At 39.4% G+C, this 16661-nt stretch overlaps 1 protein-coding gene across 3 annotated transcripts in view; it reads right to left on the bottom strand.

The window, feature by feature from the left end:
* The window catches only part of LOC149261419 (peroxisomal acyl-coenzyme A oxidase 1-like), a 250103-nt gene that overhangs the window by 47453 nt on the left and 185989 nt on the right, over positions 1 to 16661 (bottom strand). For all 3 annotated transcript variants that reach the window (XM_089422227.1, XM_089422230.1, XM_089422231.1), the window contains 3 exons: positions 12798 to 12915; positions 6478 to 6588; positions 3867 to 3936 (listed from right to left, as the gene is read on the bottom strand). In XM_089422227.1, the coding sequence (XP_089278353.1) occupies positions 3867 to 3936; positions 6478 to 6588; positions 12798 to 12915 (299 nt within the window). The remainder of the gene's footprint in view (positions 1 to 3866; positions 3937 to 6477; positions 6589 to 12797; positions 12916 to 16661) is intronic.

The following is a 16661-nucleotide window of genomic DNA, read 5'->3' as shown; positions in this document are numbered from 1 at the left end:
TAGCACGTGGGCAAAAGACATGACATTCTCTACCCCATTCCGTGGCCATCACCCTAATTCCTACATGGCCCTTGATGAGCCTCCTTTATCATTTAGGAACCCATGATTGTCCCAAACCCCAGCGGTCGATGAACTACCCCACCTTATAAGGGGGTATCCACTGTTATACTTTACGCATCATGCTCTCATTACCTAGAGCCTCGAGCAGTTAACCAAAGAAAATCATAAAAAGGAAAAAGGCATATAAAGAAGGGTGGAAAAATACTCATGCACCATGATTGCTCCCTCCTACACATTATTTACCCAAGTGTGGGCTTCCTTTTATCAGCTACCCTTGTACCATGGCATGTGATCCAGGTTACCCCCTTTCATTCCCTACTCCATTCCATTATTATGCCACAAGCCACCACCATTTGAAGGATGTACCACAGACATACCAACCCCTTTAGAGGTAGAAACCACCTAATAAGATGCATGGTCAACCCTATTTGGAGTTGGGAGACATTAGCACATGCCAAAGCCCACTATGGAAGGGCATGCCAATATGAATTGTTCACTTGTTATTTATGGTTTATAAACTCTTTTACTTGATTTCTTTAATGACTTGGTGTGTTAGAAGGCACAGGGACACATTGGATCTTATGCAAGATTGCAGATGGTTTCCATTTGGGTTTGATCTCCCTATACGGGGTCTGACCCCAAAGGGCTACATTAGAACATGTAGGGTGTGTGTTGAGAGCCATGGGCCTCCACAGCAACAGAGAGCACTCCATCGATCCCCACATGCATTCATAGATTTATCGTGGTTCACTTATTAGGTGAGGAATATGCACCTAATCCACTGTGCCCAGTTGGCCCCAGAGTTGCACCATACACTTGGCAGATGATCCAAGAGTTGCACGATGATGTGGCATCACCTACAACATCATCCTAGCCCTCGCAAGCGATCTACAGGCATCTTCAATTTGTTTGGAGACCCATGATGACACTTGTGTGCCCCCACATGTCATTTTGAGCACCACAAGTTATTACAAGGGGCCAACCCCTTGTCCATTGCTTTTGGGAGTTCAACTACACATTATGGCACATATGGACTCCATTAGGCCTCCTCCAAGGTCCAACGACATGCACTATTCATTATTCGACCTCTTGAGAGGCTTATTCTTTTGTTTATGAGCTAGTTTAGTGGGCTTGTCACCAAAACTTAGTTATTTTGCACATTATTTTATTGTAGTGGTTAATGTAGGCCTAATTAGCTAAATCAAACTCATTAGAAGTGTATAAATACAAGTGATGTGAATTCATTTTAGCATCATCACTTGGTTGGACTTGTATCTCTTTAGAGAACTTCGCTATCCTTCTTGGTGGACGAAATTTTGGAGCATGGAATGAATTTTGATGTTTGGATCATTTTCTCTTGTCTTGGAGCTTCTTGTTTGGCAAATTTTTTATGGTTGGATATACTCTAATACATGTAAGTGCAATTTTAATGCTATTCTTTGCTCTATTTTTGTCACATACATTGTTGTTGGGATTTCGCTATTCTAGAGCTAATTTGTTGCACATATTATTGCAAAGTTGTGGAAATTTTGTTTCTAGATAGTGATGCTTCATGTATGGGCCATGTATGATGAGTGAATGTTCCTAGGGATATTTCATGGTTGAAATTTATCTTGATAAGCCATTTATTTTGCAAAACGAAGTATAAAGTCTTTGAAGTTGCTCTCCTTTTCCCTAGTGCTAAGTGACACTGCCTTTAAGGCCTCCTTGACCAAGAAAATCAAATCCGAACTCATAATCATTCTTGACTCCAATCTCCCCAATGGATTAGGCACTATTCTACCATAGGTGATCGCCCTAAAACTTATTTTCCTTCACTTTAATCTCTTCTTTCTAAGTCTAGCCCCATAGGTCACCTAGGGCATTGAATATCTCACAATCTATCCATCCAAATATGGCTAGCTATGCTGGTGTATCCTCAAGAAGCCCTCCAAATTTCATGAGATTCTGACGGTGGGATCTTGAGATATCACAAGCCCTAGCTCAAAGAGAAATTCTTGCCCTTAGTTTCCCTTAGGCTAGAAACCTCACTGGGATCCTTGCATTTCCTTTCATTGAAATTCATTCCTTGATCCCTTTCCCCTCCCTAATTAGGTCAAGCATATCATTGGTTGTTAAATCCTATCCCCTTGACCTAACTTGGGTCCACCTAGTCCCGTGTGGTCCCATATCTTATCAAAGTCAACTCTTCAAAAACCAATTGGGAAACCAAGTTCCACAAGGATTTTAGGGTTTAGGAAGCTCCTTTACAAGTCACATTCCCTCAACCAAGCCCTCAAATCCCTACTCCCCTATCCTAGAGAATCTTGTACCATGCTTAAGAAGCAAGCAAATCCCACTCTTGAGTCTCTCCTAGGAAAGGGTTTTTGATATCACTTGACATCCATCTTAGTTGATCTATCCTTCATAAGTGATTCTCTATATATTGGGTCTCCTCCCATCGGTGAAAGTCCGTAAAGAGTAGGAAGCTTTAGCTTTGGTGATAGCGGGCTTTAGCTTCATTGTTGCTCTTGACCTAGCAAGTGCCCCTCTACGACCCCTTACTAGTTTGAGCATTAATAGGTCCCAGACTCCCCCCACGAGCATGAGATCTGATAGGTCAGTTAGGGTTGGAACTAGTGAGTTAGCGCTGATTTGTATCGATTAGGTACCAAACTAGCTACTCTGATTTGTATCGAGTAGGTACCAAACTGGCTAGTTTGGTACCTAACTAATACAAACCGGCCCTCTGGTCCGGTCAGCTGGCCGGTTCAATATTGCACATAGTCCAACCAGCTTGTTTGACCGATTCTAGTTCAGACTAGGCCAGTTTTGAAAACTATATCGGTTGGGGCATTGGTCGAAGTGATACACAGCCTTTTCACTTCCTAAATTTTTACATTAAACTAGTTGATTCGCTGCTTCCATATCAGTGAAGGGTAAGATAGCTTTCAGGTTTTTGGCAAGATCACTCAATTGTTGTTTTCCATGTGTAATTGAGGAGCAGGAGCACCTTTGGAAGGGCCCTTACTAGCTAATTCTCTACAAAGCTGAAAGAGCATTCATAGATAGAACCAAGAACATTGTAACAGTGTTATCTTTCATCCATTTTCACATATACTTGAACCCCTCTAAATACAAGTTTGACTCCATTCTCCCTAAGTTGACATGGCACTAGACTTCCTGTCAAGCACCCAAATAAATAAATAAATATATATATATATATATATATATATAAACAAAAACCCTTTTCATTTTGCTGTTTGTTAAATCTGAAATAAGCCCTAAGTTTACAGCATAAATCAGAGTTAGTTGTCTACGGACTCTCCCTTGTTCTGGAGGAAATCCAGCCTAAAGAGAGTTTAGGAGTTACTCTGGCAACATTTTGGACAAACCCTTCTACATTACCCCCACAGTTTCACTTGTGTTTTAGGGTGTTATCACTTAAAGGTATGAGAAGCAACACACCTCAATTATATTTAGACGAGTAAATATATAACCTAGGACCCCAGGAAAAAGGGAATACATAAACTAGGTGTAACAACCTGCAGACACATGCAAACAGCAAAGGTTTCCATTATACGGATGAGCCACAAAGCAAATTGAAGAAATAAACTAAAAATTCTATTGATTTCTACAAATGAATGTGATGGGCCAATGGAACTCAAAGGAACAAGCAACAATAATAGCACTGAAAGGAGTGCCTAAAGCATCATCTACCTAAGAAAACCACACAAAATAAGGATGTTAAAACAATATCCAGCAGCTCAACCATAACAGAGTATAAAGTTAAGCACGTTCATCATGAAGCAACAATGAAGACTCACTTTGAAACAACTATCAGCTCACAATGAGCTTTTGCTACGTCTACCAGCTCACTAGATAGTTCACTGAAACCTGCAAGCAGACAAAGTTCACTAAAACATTAGACCCTAACACCGAATATTTTTACAGCCCAACATATAACTGGTAGCAGCATTTTATAGTCTTGACAAGAACACCAGTGCACAGGCAATAAATTTAATTCTAACCTTGAACATGAGCACCCCAAATATCATTCTAGGAATAAAAGATAATGTGAAAGATATTTTATTTCTGCTAAGTAAGAAGTCTGGTGCTACCGTTGAAAGAATTAATCATATTAGAAAAAAAAAAAAATCTAGCCTTCCATTGTTTCTTTGAATCAAATTTGCCAAAAAGGCCAGTAATTTACAATTATATCTTGCCAGCACATCAATATACACCAAGTATAACTGATCGCAAGTAGTGAACTTTTCTCAAAGGTCCCTTCACACTTTGACAGACAAAATACCAACCTCCATGAATTTATTAACGGATGTTAATCAATTAGAAACTCATTTTTTTTTGCAGGACTCCCTAACAGATGTGAAAGAATAGTTTCAGTTGTAGATGCTTTAGTGTTTATTTTAAGCGATTCTCATTTTCCAATGAGGGCAATAATTTAACAAAGAAACAAAAATCAAAATTAATGAATCCATTTTTGTCTTTAGTGTTTATACCAAAATCCTTAAATCCTACAGAATTCCAGAGTTTTGAGCAGGACTTGACCTCAATTGTAAGAGTCAAACTCTGTTTTCCACCAAGATGTTAAGTCCCATCATCTTGGTACACAGGCTCATATGCTTCTTTTTTTTCACCCTTTTAGAGAGGGATTTTCCCAGCCCCCTTGTTATTCATGTGTTGCAATTCTTTCGAGGATGTACTTATTTGTTTTATGAAGTATACATGGCATTCCTCTGAAAAAATAAAAAACTAAAAACTGAAAGTGATTATAGGCATTTCCTAACCAATTTGTTTCTGAAGCATCCCTTTATCATGAAAATAACCTGACCTAAAACGTTGAAAGGTATAGAAGCAAACTCACCAAACACTACTTTGGATGAGACTCCTTTTGCCCAGAGAGTCAAAATACACACTCCGGACTTAATAAAGACTCCTGAATCAACCCAAAACGACTCAACAACATGAAAAATACAACAAATATGGATTTTCATGAAAAATAAATGTATTTTCTGATTATACATCAGAGATTAGTTTGTCTCAGCTGTTTTTGGGTTTGACCTGGCAGATTTTGCCTGAACTCGGCAATTTTTTTAAGATATTGGCAGGTTCAGGCAGATCAACCCAACTTCGAGCCAGACCTGTCGGCTCTAAATTGAACTGACCCATTTCAGCGGATGGTTGGGTGGGACTCAGCAGTCCCGGATTAACTTGCTGAATCATGTTACCATGCCTATAAGTATATCTTAATGTGTGTTAATAGTTGAGAAAGAGACTCCACTAACCTTCATAAGCCCACCTCTCCCCTAAGCATTGGGAAAGTGTGGCACATATATGCACACACCAATATTAGCACACTTCCAACTCAAGCTTCATGAGTTGTCAGCAATGTTGAAGAGTGAAGTGTTAAGAATATATCACATATTGGTTAATCCAGACAGTGACCAAAAGGTCATTGCATGTGCAGTACAATAAGGGAATTGTGCAAACATCAAACTGAGAAAAAAATGAACGTACTTAGAAAACCATGATCTAGATAAAAATAGAAGAATAATATGTCTGACCTGCAGATACATCTATTCAAGATATCCAGTGCCAAGTTCAATTTGAAGGGAAAACAAAAATAATTCCTTCGAAATTTCACCTCAGGCATTTGAATCACATGTTACAACTTACAACTCATGACTCCTTGTCGACAAATAAATTAATAATAGAATCAGCAACAGGTAGCTAATGTCAAATGTTAAAAATGTAAGGCATTGCCTGAACAATAGATTTCCAAATCATACAAATTTTAACATTCTACTTTATAAGCATGCTAAATTTCATTCTCACACATATCAATGTCAAGTTGTCATCATTGACCAATGAAGTTCTTGCACCTAGGTCTGCAAGAAGACCAATCAGCAAGGTGCATTTGAGGATGCTGGGTGCATTTATATTCTAATAATATCTTCTTTAAACTTTTACTTGATAAATATTTGCAAACAATGGAAACCTATCAACCTTGGACCAGCCATAGGAGAAATGTGAATAATATTCTGAAATGAAGTATATTTGTCAGCATGCTCTTAAGTTTCTTGCTGGCACAGGATAGACCAGGGCTTGGCAGTTAAAAGCTCATAGTTGCAGGGGAAGGCATATGGGTCAGTGCATGGGAATTGGCCATCCAGATCTCCTACACTGTCCACTACAAGTACATTACCAGTCATCTTCTAAATCGTTTACTAAATATATACTAAATGAATACATTTTTTTAAAGAAAAATAAAAATTATATAATCTTATTCCAGGTCATGAATGTTATACTTCAGTAACTGTGGAAAAAATTTATGGCCATAAAAGAAAATAGGCAAATGTCAAGCTGATCCATTTGACCATAGGCATTCATGCTTATGATTAAATAACTGAGTATTACCTGCTTCTGGACTGGATGCTCGGCTGACTTGTAATGCACAATTCGCAGCAAGCCTTGCTGACCTCGCTTCAAATGCCTCCAACAAAACTGAAGGCTTCAGCCAATCCTCAGCTGTAATTTACAAATTTCAAACTCAGACAAATTACATATCAAATATTGGTAAAATAAAAGAAATTCCAAAATTTTCAAAAGACAAGTTCTAGGTAGTGGAAACTAGACAGAAAAAATTCCATGTCATATGCATGTATGTATGTATGTATGTGTAAACGTATGTGCAAGCATAAGCTAATTAATAGATAGAAAGCATCTTCAGACACTTTAAGCCATTTGCACCCTGATGGCACTTCTCAATCTTGTAAACACTCAGGTCAACTTTCAAGTCCTTCAAAATACTGTACTTAATATATGTAAACTTTAGATTTCTTGTGAACAAGAAACCAATGTTCCACCAAGACTCCGGGACGCGGGGATGTGGATACAAGGAGACGCAAAGGGGGGATGTGTTGGAGTACCCTCAATTTTTAGGAAATTTAGGGGGGACGGGGGGGTGTCGGGGTATATACTTTTCCCTTTGCGCCTCTCCACATCTCCCCAAAAGGAGGGCATAGGGAAACGTTTCCCCAAGTGTCCCCACATCCCAGGTGTGTGGGAAGTGTGAAGTATGTGCACCGCACCCTAGGGGACATGTCCCTTTGGAACACTGTTAGAAACAAAATACTTCCTTGAAACTTTATCATACTCAAAGTATATTGCAGGCTAAGACATCCTTGAGATAAAGGACATCAAAGATGAAGATGTATTTTTTGTAATTCTTGATCCAATAAATCCTACAGGGTCTCCCATTTGCATAAATGAAAACATTATATTCTATTCTATTCATAGGCATTGTATGTCAGGATATATGTAAGGATGTTAATATATCCTCAGGTTGATCTCTCTGCTTTGTGAACCTACCAGGCTCATGCCTTGCAGGACCCTTTGGTCCACAAACCTGTGTAGGTTTGCAAAGACATCTTTACTGCCAGTCAGATGAGCATGCATAATTTAAAGTATCTGAGTGCAAGTAGTGTTTATACAAAATTTGGCAATTTACAATAATGATTAAAAAAATGAGGAAATAAAATTTTAAACCTTGTCAAATATCAGATACTCTTATTTGCAATGGAAAACCAACGTATCCATTTACATGATCATTAAACAAATGCATAAACGATAACAAATTTTATTTTTGTACATTTATTGCTGAAATAAAAGTTCATTCAATTTGAGGACACAGGTTACAGGCCATGCCCCCTAGAAATTCAATTACTATAAATAGCCCTTAATCTGGGCATGGAGTGAACACGCGAACCAACTTTGAACCACTGGTTATCCACTTCTTCACATTATGGGATAGATTACAGGCTCTGAGGTTGAAGAATAAACTACTCAGTCAACTTGAGAAAGACTATATTCATGAAGATTTTTGACAAGACCCCAACATCAAGAGCACAAGAAGAACAAAGATATGGTGAATGAAGTCAAGAGGCATGTGAAGCGGGTAGCAATTCAAGAATCACAATGATTGGGAATGCTACAGAAAATCACCTCTCACAAGGATATTCTAAAGCCCTGGCCTATTACAACCAGGGCTTCTGATGCCAAATTACAGTCTCAGTGCACCACTTCAATTGTAATACGGAATTCCAGTGGCTCACACCTCTCTCCAAGAAATACAAAGATATGATTCATGCATAGTTATCAAAACCAGAACTGGCTGAAGGCTAGACCAGGACCAGACAGGAAACGGGCCAGAATGGACCAGAAAACAAGGTTGAAGAACCAGTATGAACCAGCCAAATGAACAACAGTTCAGGACAGAACCAACCAACTGATCCAGACCCTGCAGGAAGTGAACCAGTCCAGATTGGCCGGTTCCAGTCTGCTCCTACCTGTCCACTAACATTGGATTCATGATACACATATCTTCTTCTTCATAGATATGTTAATCTGCGGTTCATATACTGATGACTAACAAATGGATTGGGCTTAGAATTTTTCCGATCTGCCCCAGACTCATTGTAATGGTATTTAAACATTTAGGACAACAGCCATATAGCACAGTCACAAATCCATGGACAAAGAACACTTCGATAGTAATCAAGGTTACCCCTTGTACAGATAGGATACTTCATCAAATTAATGACTTGTTATGTTGCATTGAGTTTCTGGGTCATGGCAACAAGGGGAACATTTTTAGAGATGACTAGAAGGTACCCCCAAATTTCCACAGAAACAGTGGGAGGAAATGCGAAAAAGAAAAATTTTAAACAACTTTGAACATATTAAAAAATTTATAAATGACTATTCTAGAGCATATGAGTGTAATACAAAATTGCTTGGCATTTGGCTAGTTCTGTACCAGCAGGTGCCTGGTTCCAAATTCCAATCTCCCTGGATGAGGCATACTAATTAAAGCTAACAATTTTAAACAATTTTCCCCGAATAGCCATCCACATATGTGGGGTAGCACCTCTTAGGTCCTCTACAAGATTTCCTTCGAGAGGAAGTGCTATAATAAGTCTCAAAAACTCTGTTTTTATACTAAAAAACTGAAAACCAAAGCGGAAAAAAATAATTATGGGCTACAAGAAACTACCAAACATGGAAGTCAAGACTTTTCTCTGCCTTCATTGGGAAACCATACTGCATAGTATTTTGGCATGCACTGCATAGATAATATTTTGTTGTGGTCTGAATGTCAAACCAATGAGTTGATTTTTTTTGGATACCCAATACTACATGGGTACAAGTTTAGATGGGGGAAGTTCAGACATCCATGAAACCATAGGGGGACTCTCCCAAACGTCATCGTTATCTGGGAAAACGTAGAGTGTAGATGGGGGAGGTCTTTCATATCCTCATGGATATCCAGTTCCAAATAGGAACTTCCTTTCAAATCAGCTTAGAAGTCCACACCATCTCGTATCGTCGACCATCACAACATCAAAAACAAAGAATCAGGTGAAGACATTATAAGCGAAAGTAAAAGATGTTAATGAATCAATGATCAATCAATGTTCCACCAAGACTCCGATGCAGAGAGACACACAAGGGGGACGTGTGGGAGTACCCACAAATTTTAGGGAATTTGTGAGGGTGCAGGGGGGCGGCGGGGTATATATATATATATATATATATAATTTAAGTTCATATTCAATAATGAAAGCAAAAATAGACTAATAGTAATACATTGAAATTTGATCCACATAAAATTTAAATTCATAAATGAATTAAATAATGACATACATTGATCCATCCTCATCATTCACTTTGATACATCATTCATAGGACATACTCATCATTCATCCATACCATGAAATATTCAAATACATTGATCCATATCATTCATCATTCATCATTCTACAATCGTCGGGGTATATAATTTTTAATTATATATATATAAAATTCAAGTTCATCTTCAATAATGAAAGCATAAATACACTAATAGTAATACATTGAAATTTGATCCACATAAAATTTAAATTCATAATTGAATTAAATAATGACATGCATTGATCCATCCTCATCATTCACTTTGATACATCATTCATAGGACATACTCATCATTCATCCATACCATGAGATTCAATAATGAAATATTCAAATAAATTGATCCATATCATTCATCATTCATCATTCTACAATCTACATTGCTTTAACTATTAAATTCATCATTCATCATTTTAGAATCTAAATTGAAAGCAAAACAAACTAGTACATTAATATTACTATATACTAGATACTGAAGCTTGAACACTAAAATAGTAAATTACTAAATTAAAAATTTAGATAACTCAAAAATAGTTAAGAGTGAGGAGTCAATAATCAGTTTGAGGTCATCAATATCTAGTGTCACAACTCAAAAGTTAAAACTCAAAACCAAAAATGGATAATGAACACTAAAAATAAAATCAACATCAAGCACTCAATCTCAATGATTGGTCCTCTACACCCATCTGTTGCATGACATCATCGGGACCATCAATGGGAATGTCACTATCTGAGTCAAAGTCACTCTCTTGAGTAACCAACGAAAATAAAACCAAACCATGTTGTAGCTCATCTGGTCCATCCTCATCATCTATCTATGCACTATCCAGGATGCTATCTAATTCAGATTCAGTCTCTTGAGTAATCAACATAAATCCAACCAAACCATGTTGCAGTTCATCTGGTCCATACTCATCATCTATCTATGCACTATCCTCTGGATCCACATCCCATCGTGTTGATGGTCCCCTCCGATACTCTGGTGTCTTCCTATGTGCAAGACGTAGAGAATTGTCCACTACAACTAGTTTCTCTGCTCTCCTAGAGGAAATTCTATTCCTTTTGAGGGGATATGCCCAAAAGCACCCCTTTTGGGGAGTCGTGCCCCCCACTCTGGGGAAGCACACCTCCCCACCTCCGGGGTGTGTGGGGAAGCACACCCCCAAACGTCCCCTCATCCTGGGTGCATGGGGAAGCACACCCCCAAACATCCCTCATCCCGAGTGCATGGGGAAACGCACCCCCAAACAACCCCCCCCCCAGTGTTGAAATTTCTAAGTCTATCCGTTATGACTTTAATTTTTATTCTTCTGGTTTATTTCTTCTACTTGTTAATTACGAACAAGTTATTTAAAACATATAAATAACGAAACAAACACAATACAATCTCAACCATCTACAGATCAACAGCTGAAAGAAAACAAACACACAAGTGACACCGTTATATTTGGACAACTCGTCCATGGAAAAACCCAATGCGGGAAAACTGGTGCAACAATTCTGAGGGTTTATTATTATGCAGTATATCCTTGAGTACAATTGGGTGCCAAACTGGCTCACCTGACAGAGAAAAATAATCGGCAATAATACCTTTCTATTCGGAAACAGGTACTCACAAACCTGTCCCACGAAACCCTCTCCAGTAACTCTGAAGCACTGCGCTGGCCCTTCTGGCCTCTGCGTCAGCCCTCTGAGGCATTGCGCAGCCTCTGGGACCCTCTGTGTCACTCCTGTTGCCCTCTGGCCTCTACGCTGTCTCTGCTGGGCTCTGCGTGGCTCTGGAGGGAGGCGAGAACTCCCTTCTGTCTCTGCTGGGCTCTGGGTGTGTGGGAGTTATATAAGACCAGTGATTTGTAATTTTGCAATCATATATCATGTCATTTTTCCTCATGGAGTTGTATGTTAGTTATATATCCTGAACTGGATATCTTTACATACTCAATAATTTGGATACCATTGCTAGTTCAGTCGTGAATCTGTGTAGTGTGTGGTGAGGACACAATGCAGCTTGTCTCTCAGAGATGTCAATCTGCACTGAAAAGAGTTTTTTGGTGATGTCTTCATGCTCAATTTTAATATCTGTTTGTACCTCAAATCTCATGGAAGGGAGCTCTCCAAGGGGACACTTGCATGGTCTGGGACAGCTGCAAATAACTTTGGCTTTGTGTGTATTCATCTGAAATTGGATTTTTGTAGAAACATCACTGTAAAGTTACATTCAATGAGGCTCACCATCCCGTTTCCTTTGAGCATTTTCAGAGATTTATGCAACAATTGGCTCTACTACTGCAAGTTCACCGACATGCTCCTTGTTGTGATGTTGAATCCATCCTTGTGGGGTTCAGAGCTCATATGACAACCTCTTCAGCTTTCATGGACTGGGAATTCTCAGTTCCTCTGTTGTCCATATGATGTAACGATCTTGCACTATATTGTACTTATTTGTTCTTTGAAGTAATATATGAAGCATTAAAAAAAGGAACTTTCCTTGATGTCCCCAAGTCCAGAAGGATAGGTAATCCGAAGATAAATGTTCCCCACAAGAGGTGATGGTTCCTCGTGCAGCATTGATCATTTGTTTCCAATATTGACAAATTAAAATGCTCCATGAACACATCAAGCTTAATCTCAGCATGCTGCAGGCAATGTTGTAGGCATGGCAATCAAGTGGTGAAAAAATACTCAAATACTATCCTGCTAAATAATGCATAGTCCATTTGCATTTTATACAAAAAGACTATTTTCTTTTTAAACAAAAATACTATTTTCCTTTTAAACAAAAAATTTGGTGCCCAACTATGGACGACACCTAATTACATATGAAACAATTCCAAAGGTGACAACTTTGATGTCTAATAAATGTGAAAGTTCTGGAATAACCAAGCTTACAAAAAAATTTGAACATGTGAAACTACTTTGAAGACGACAACTTTCATGCCCACAATAAATGTGAAAGTTTCAGAATAACCAAGCTTATGAAAACTTTTTGAACATGTGAAAAAAAATACCTTTAGAAACAGTGCAATTATTCTCCAACAGATATTCCAGCTTGCCCAAATATCCTGCAGTGCCCACCGGCCTCTTTGATCTCAGTTGTTGGACTGTCTTCATCAAGAATCTTGCTACCTGCAACAGATACCAAAGTTCTTAGTTGGGAAGCTGCAGAGAAGAACTAAACCTCTGCAGAAAAAATATTTACTTTAAGTAACTGCATAACTGTGATATCAGTTATGGCATAGTTGTAGCTGCCATATTCAGAGTCAAACATTTCACCTAAATGCACTAGCAAAGCAGGCTTGCTGAAAAATAACCTCATGCAAATGCACAAGTATAATCAGTATTTATTTTGCATGTTATTAACCATCTATGTCAGCTACTCTCACTAACAGAAGAGAAGCAATTACAAAATAGAATGCTTGACCAAGTAACAGCACACGTCCAAACAGCGCCTGTGTCCTCTATCTTACATGTCGGAAACAGATACATGAGGGCACGTGTCATATTCACAGGACACATGCCAAACACATGTCGGGCATGCGCCCTCACCGTCGCCTGTAAATGAGGCCCATAGAAACATGTATCCCTTTATTTTGAGCTCATTTCGTTCAACAATTTGCAGGTGTGAAATGTTTTGGACTGCAGATGTTGGTTATTCTGCAGCGTTAGAAGGGATTCGATGTGTTGGGCAAGTGAATTTTAGTTTCTAAATTCTAAAAGGACTTTAATCTTTGTCTATATTTCATTTTTGTATGGGCAATTCACTAATTTTTGTGTCCTACTCCTCTTAACAATGCCACTGAAGTCATATTTGCTTGAGCAACAAAATGGCCAATGTAACTTGTGGTTCTAGTAACTGGTATTCTAGAGACGATGGAGAAATTTCAAACAAGATTCACCATCTCACATTTCGTTGAAGTTGAACTAGTAACAATAGACATTCTTTCCATGATGTTTGCAGCTATGTAGGGCAGAGGATGAGCCACTCCAGCAGTACAATGTACTTTTTCTTACACAAAGGATGAGTCACTCCTGCACCACACGTAGCTTTTTCAAAGAGGAGGCCACAGGAACAAGTCGGGACTGGGTCAGAGAGAACATCAAACAAAGAGATGTACACAGACAAGAAAGAGTAAAAGGGTTTGGACTAGACAACAGAGACAGGACTGACACACTCAAGACTACATAAAGAACTAAGCTCAGATTAGAAAAGATGCATATCTAACTAGCTCAGAATGGCAAAGGTGTTTTCAGCCAACCTCGCATTGATACCTGTTACCCACCACATGTGGGTAGTGTATATAGGAGAAAAAAAATTCTCCTAGATGGTCCTCAGTCGGCACCCAGCAACCCCTTGCAGCGACCAGATAACTCGATGTGCCATTATCTCCACCACCTGAGACAGCCATGTGGTCCCTCGCCCACTTTTCATCATCGTATGTTTGAAGGTGGGCCTCCTAACCTTAAAGGTATGGCTTTTCATTGGTATAGTTAAGTAATTTTTCTTACTTGTCATGGGCACTTTTGGGCATGCACTAGTGGGGGGAATCAGCAGAAAGAGTGGGCTAGGTCTGTACTCTTATCTCCATTAACTGATTTTTTGGTTAGCCTTGTATCCTAGTCCCGTGGGATCTCCTTCATTGACCATTAGCTTTAGGGTTGTCACTACATTGGAAATCTCAAATTTGGTTGTGTGGTCCCGCTTACTGACACCACATACATCACCCCCTTCCACTCATTTTGGCCCTATTCATCTCTTTTCCCATCTAGGTCCATATGTGTTCACTAGGACTGCATAGGGTTAGCCTCCCTCCTCCCTTGTCTGCACCTTGCGTTGGGTCTGAAATGATGCCTCAGAGGTTGATGCAACTAAAAAGAAAAGAAAAAGCATAACTTGGCCACTCTCAATAGGAAATATACCACAAAATGCAAAAGATGGCTGGAACATACAAATTTAGCACGTGAGCAAAAGCCAAACATGAGATCTACCCCTTATCCATGGCCATCACCCTCGTTCCTATGGGCCCTAAATGAACCCCCTCCATCATTAAGAAACCCATGATTGTCCCAACCACTGGTGGGCGATGAGCCGCCCAACCAGCAGGGGGCATCCACTGTTATATACTGCACATCATGCTCTCATCCCCTTCAGCCCCGAGCATTTAAGAAGAAAAATCAATCAAAGGCAAAAGGCATATGAAGAAGGGTGGAAAAATAAAGGTCGGGGTAACTCATGTACCACGATTTGCTCCCTCCTACACTCATATACCCAAGTGTGGGCTTCCCTTATTATAGCTACCATTGTACCATAACATGTGATCTGAATGATTCCCCTGATCCCCACTTCATTCCATTACATTATCATTTGCCACCTACTGCTTGACGGATGTACCATGGACACGTCACCCATTTAAAAGATGAAACCACCTAATAGGATCCTTGGTTAACCCCTTTATTGAGCTTGGAGACACTTGTAAATGCCAAAACCCGTTATGGAAGGGAATCCCACCATGAAGTGCCCCATTGATTCCATGACTATTCTACTTGATTATTCTATTGATTTGTTGTATTGGAGGACAAGGGAAGGCATTGGATTTTATGCAAGATTGCAAGTGGGTCTCCATTTGGGGCTTGGTCTCCCTATATGAGGTCCTAGCCATCTAGAAGGCCACATTGGCACTTGTAGGGTGAGCGTTGAGAGCCATGGGCCTCCACCATAGTAGAGAGTACTTCATGGATCCCCAGCACCACTCATTGATTGCTCGTGTTCCACCTTTTGGACGAGGATGATGCACCTAACTCACCATGCCTAGGCAGCTCCACACATGCACCACAAACTTGGCATATGATTTGGGGTCCAGATGAGGGCGTATGTCATTATCTGAGCCGTTATAGATGGTTTACAAGCACTTTCAATCCACTTGGAGACCCATGAGGATCTCCTTGTGCCCTCCACACCCACTTGGGGGCACCACAAGGATTTGCTTGGATAACAAGGGGCCAACCCCTTGTCCACTATGTTTGAGGTCCATTCTCACATCATGGCACACTCTAGACTTCATTAGGCCTCCTCATAGGCCCAACGACTCACTTTATTGATCATTCGACCCTCTTGAGAGGCTTATTATTGTGTTATTGAGCTATCTTGGTGGACTAGCAACCAAGGGATATTAATATTGCGCATTATTTTATTATTTCGGTCTCAATTAGGCCAAATTAGGCAAATTGAACTCCTTAGTGATTGTATAAAAAGAAGTGAGATGATTCATTTTGATCATCATCACTTGGATTGGATTAGTATCTCTTGAGAAATTTTCGCACTTGTTGGGTGAAATTTTTGGAGCTTTCTTGATGCACTATGATGTTTAGATTTTCGCTATTGTCTTTGGAGTTTCTTTCTAATGCAAAGTTGATGAATGGTTATAGTCTCTCTCTCATGTAAGTTGAATTTTGATGCTATTCTTGTTATTTTACTAGTTTATTTCATGTTATTGTTATCATTATTCATGTTTGGGTTAAAGTAAATACGAAATTCCTCTGGGAACCTTGAATAAGTGATTTAATGCATGTGTGGTACTTGAAGAGAGTGGGTGAATGTTCCTAGAGGCACCTAATAGGTTTTAGGCCTCGAAGCTTCATCTCTTTGGCAAATTTTTGGTATAAATCCCTATTGACCTAGTTGTTGCCCTTGGAGAAACTAGCAAAGATCAATTAGGGCTCCTTAGCTCATGAAAAATCTTGATCTATGTGTATCTTGACTCCATTAAGCCCAAGCAATAAGGCACTGATCCTCGTATCCTTTGGTGGTCAAATTTACCTCTCTTTTCTCTACTTTTCTGATTTTTAGGCCTAACCCGAGAAGGTCACCTAGGGCA

The sequence above is a fragment of the Pinus tabuliformis genome, chromosome 6 (genome assembly GCF_031772625.1).
Source record: "Pinus tabuliformis cultivar Carrire ecotype Pingquan chromosome 6, CPIR1, whole genome shotgun sequence".
Taxonomy (NCBI): Eukaryota; Viridiplantae; Streptophyta; class Pinopsida; order Pinales; family Pinaceae; genus Pinus; species Pinus tabuliformis.
The sequence above is the reverse complement of the archived record's forward strand: the minus strand, read 5'-3'. Positions and strand labels throughout refer to the sequence as shown.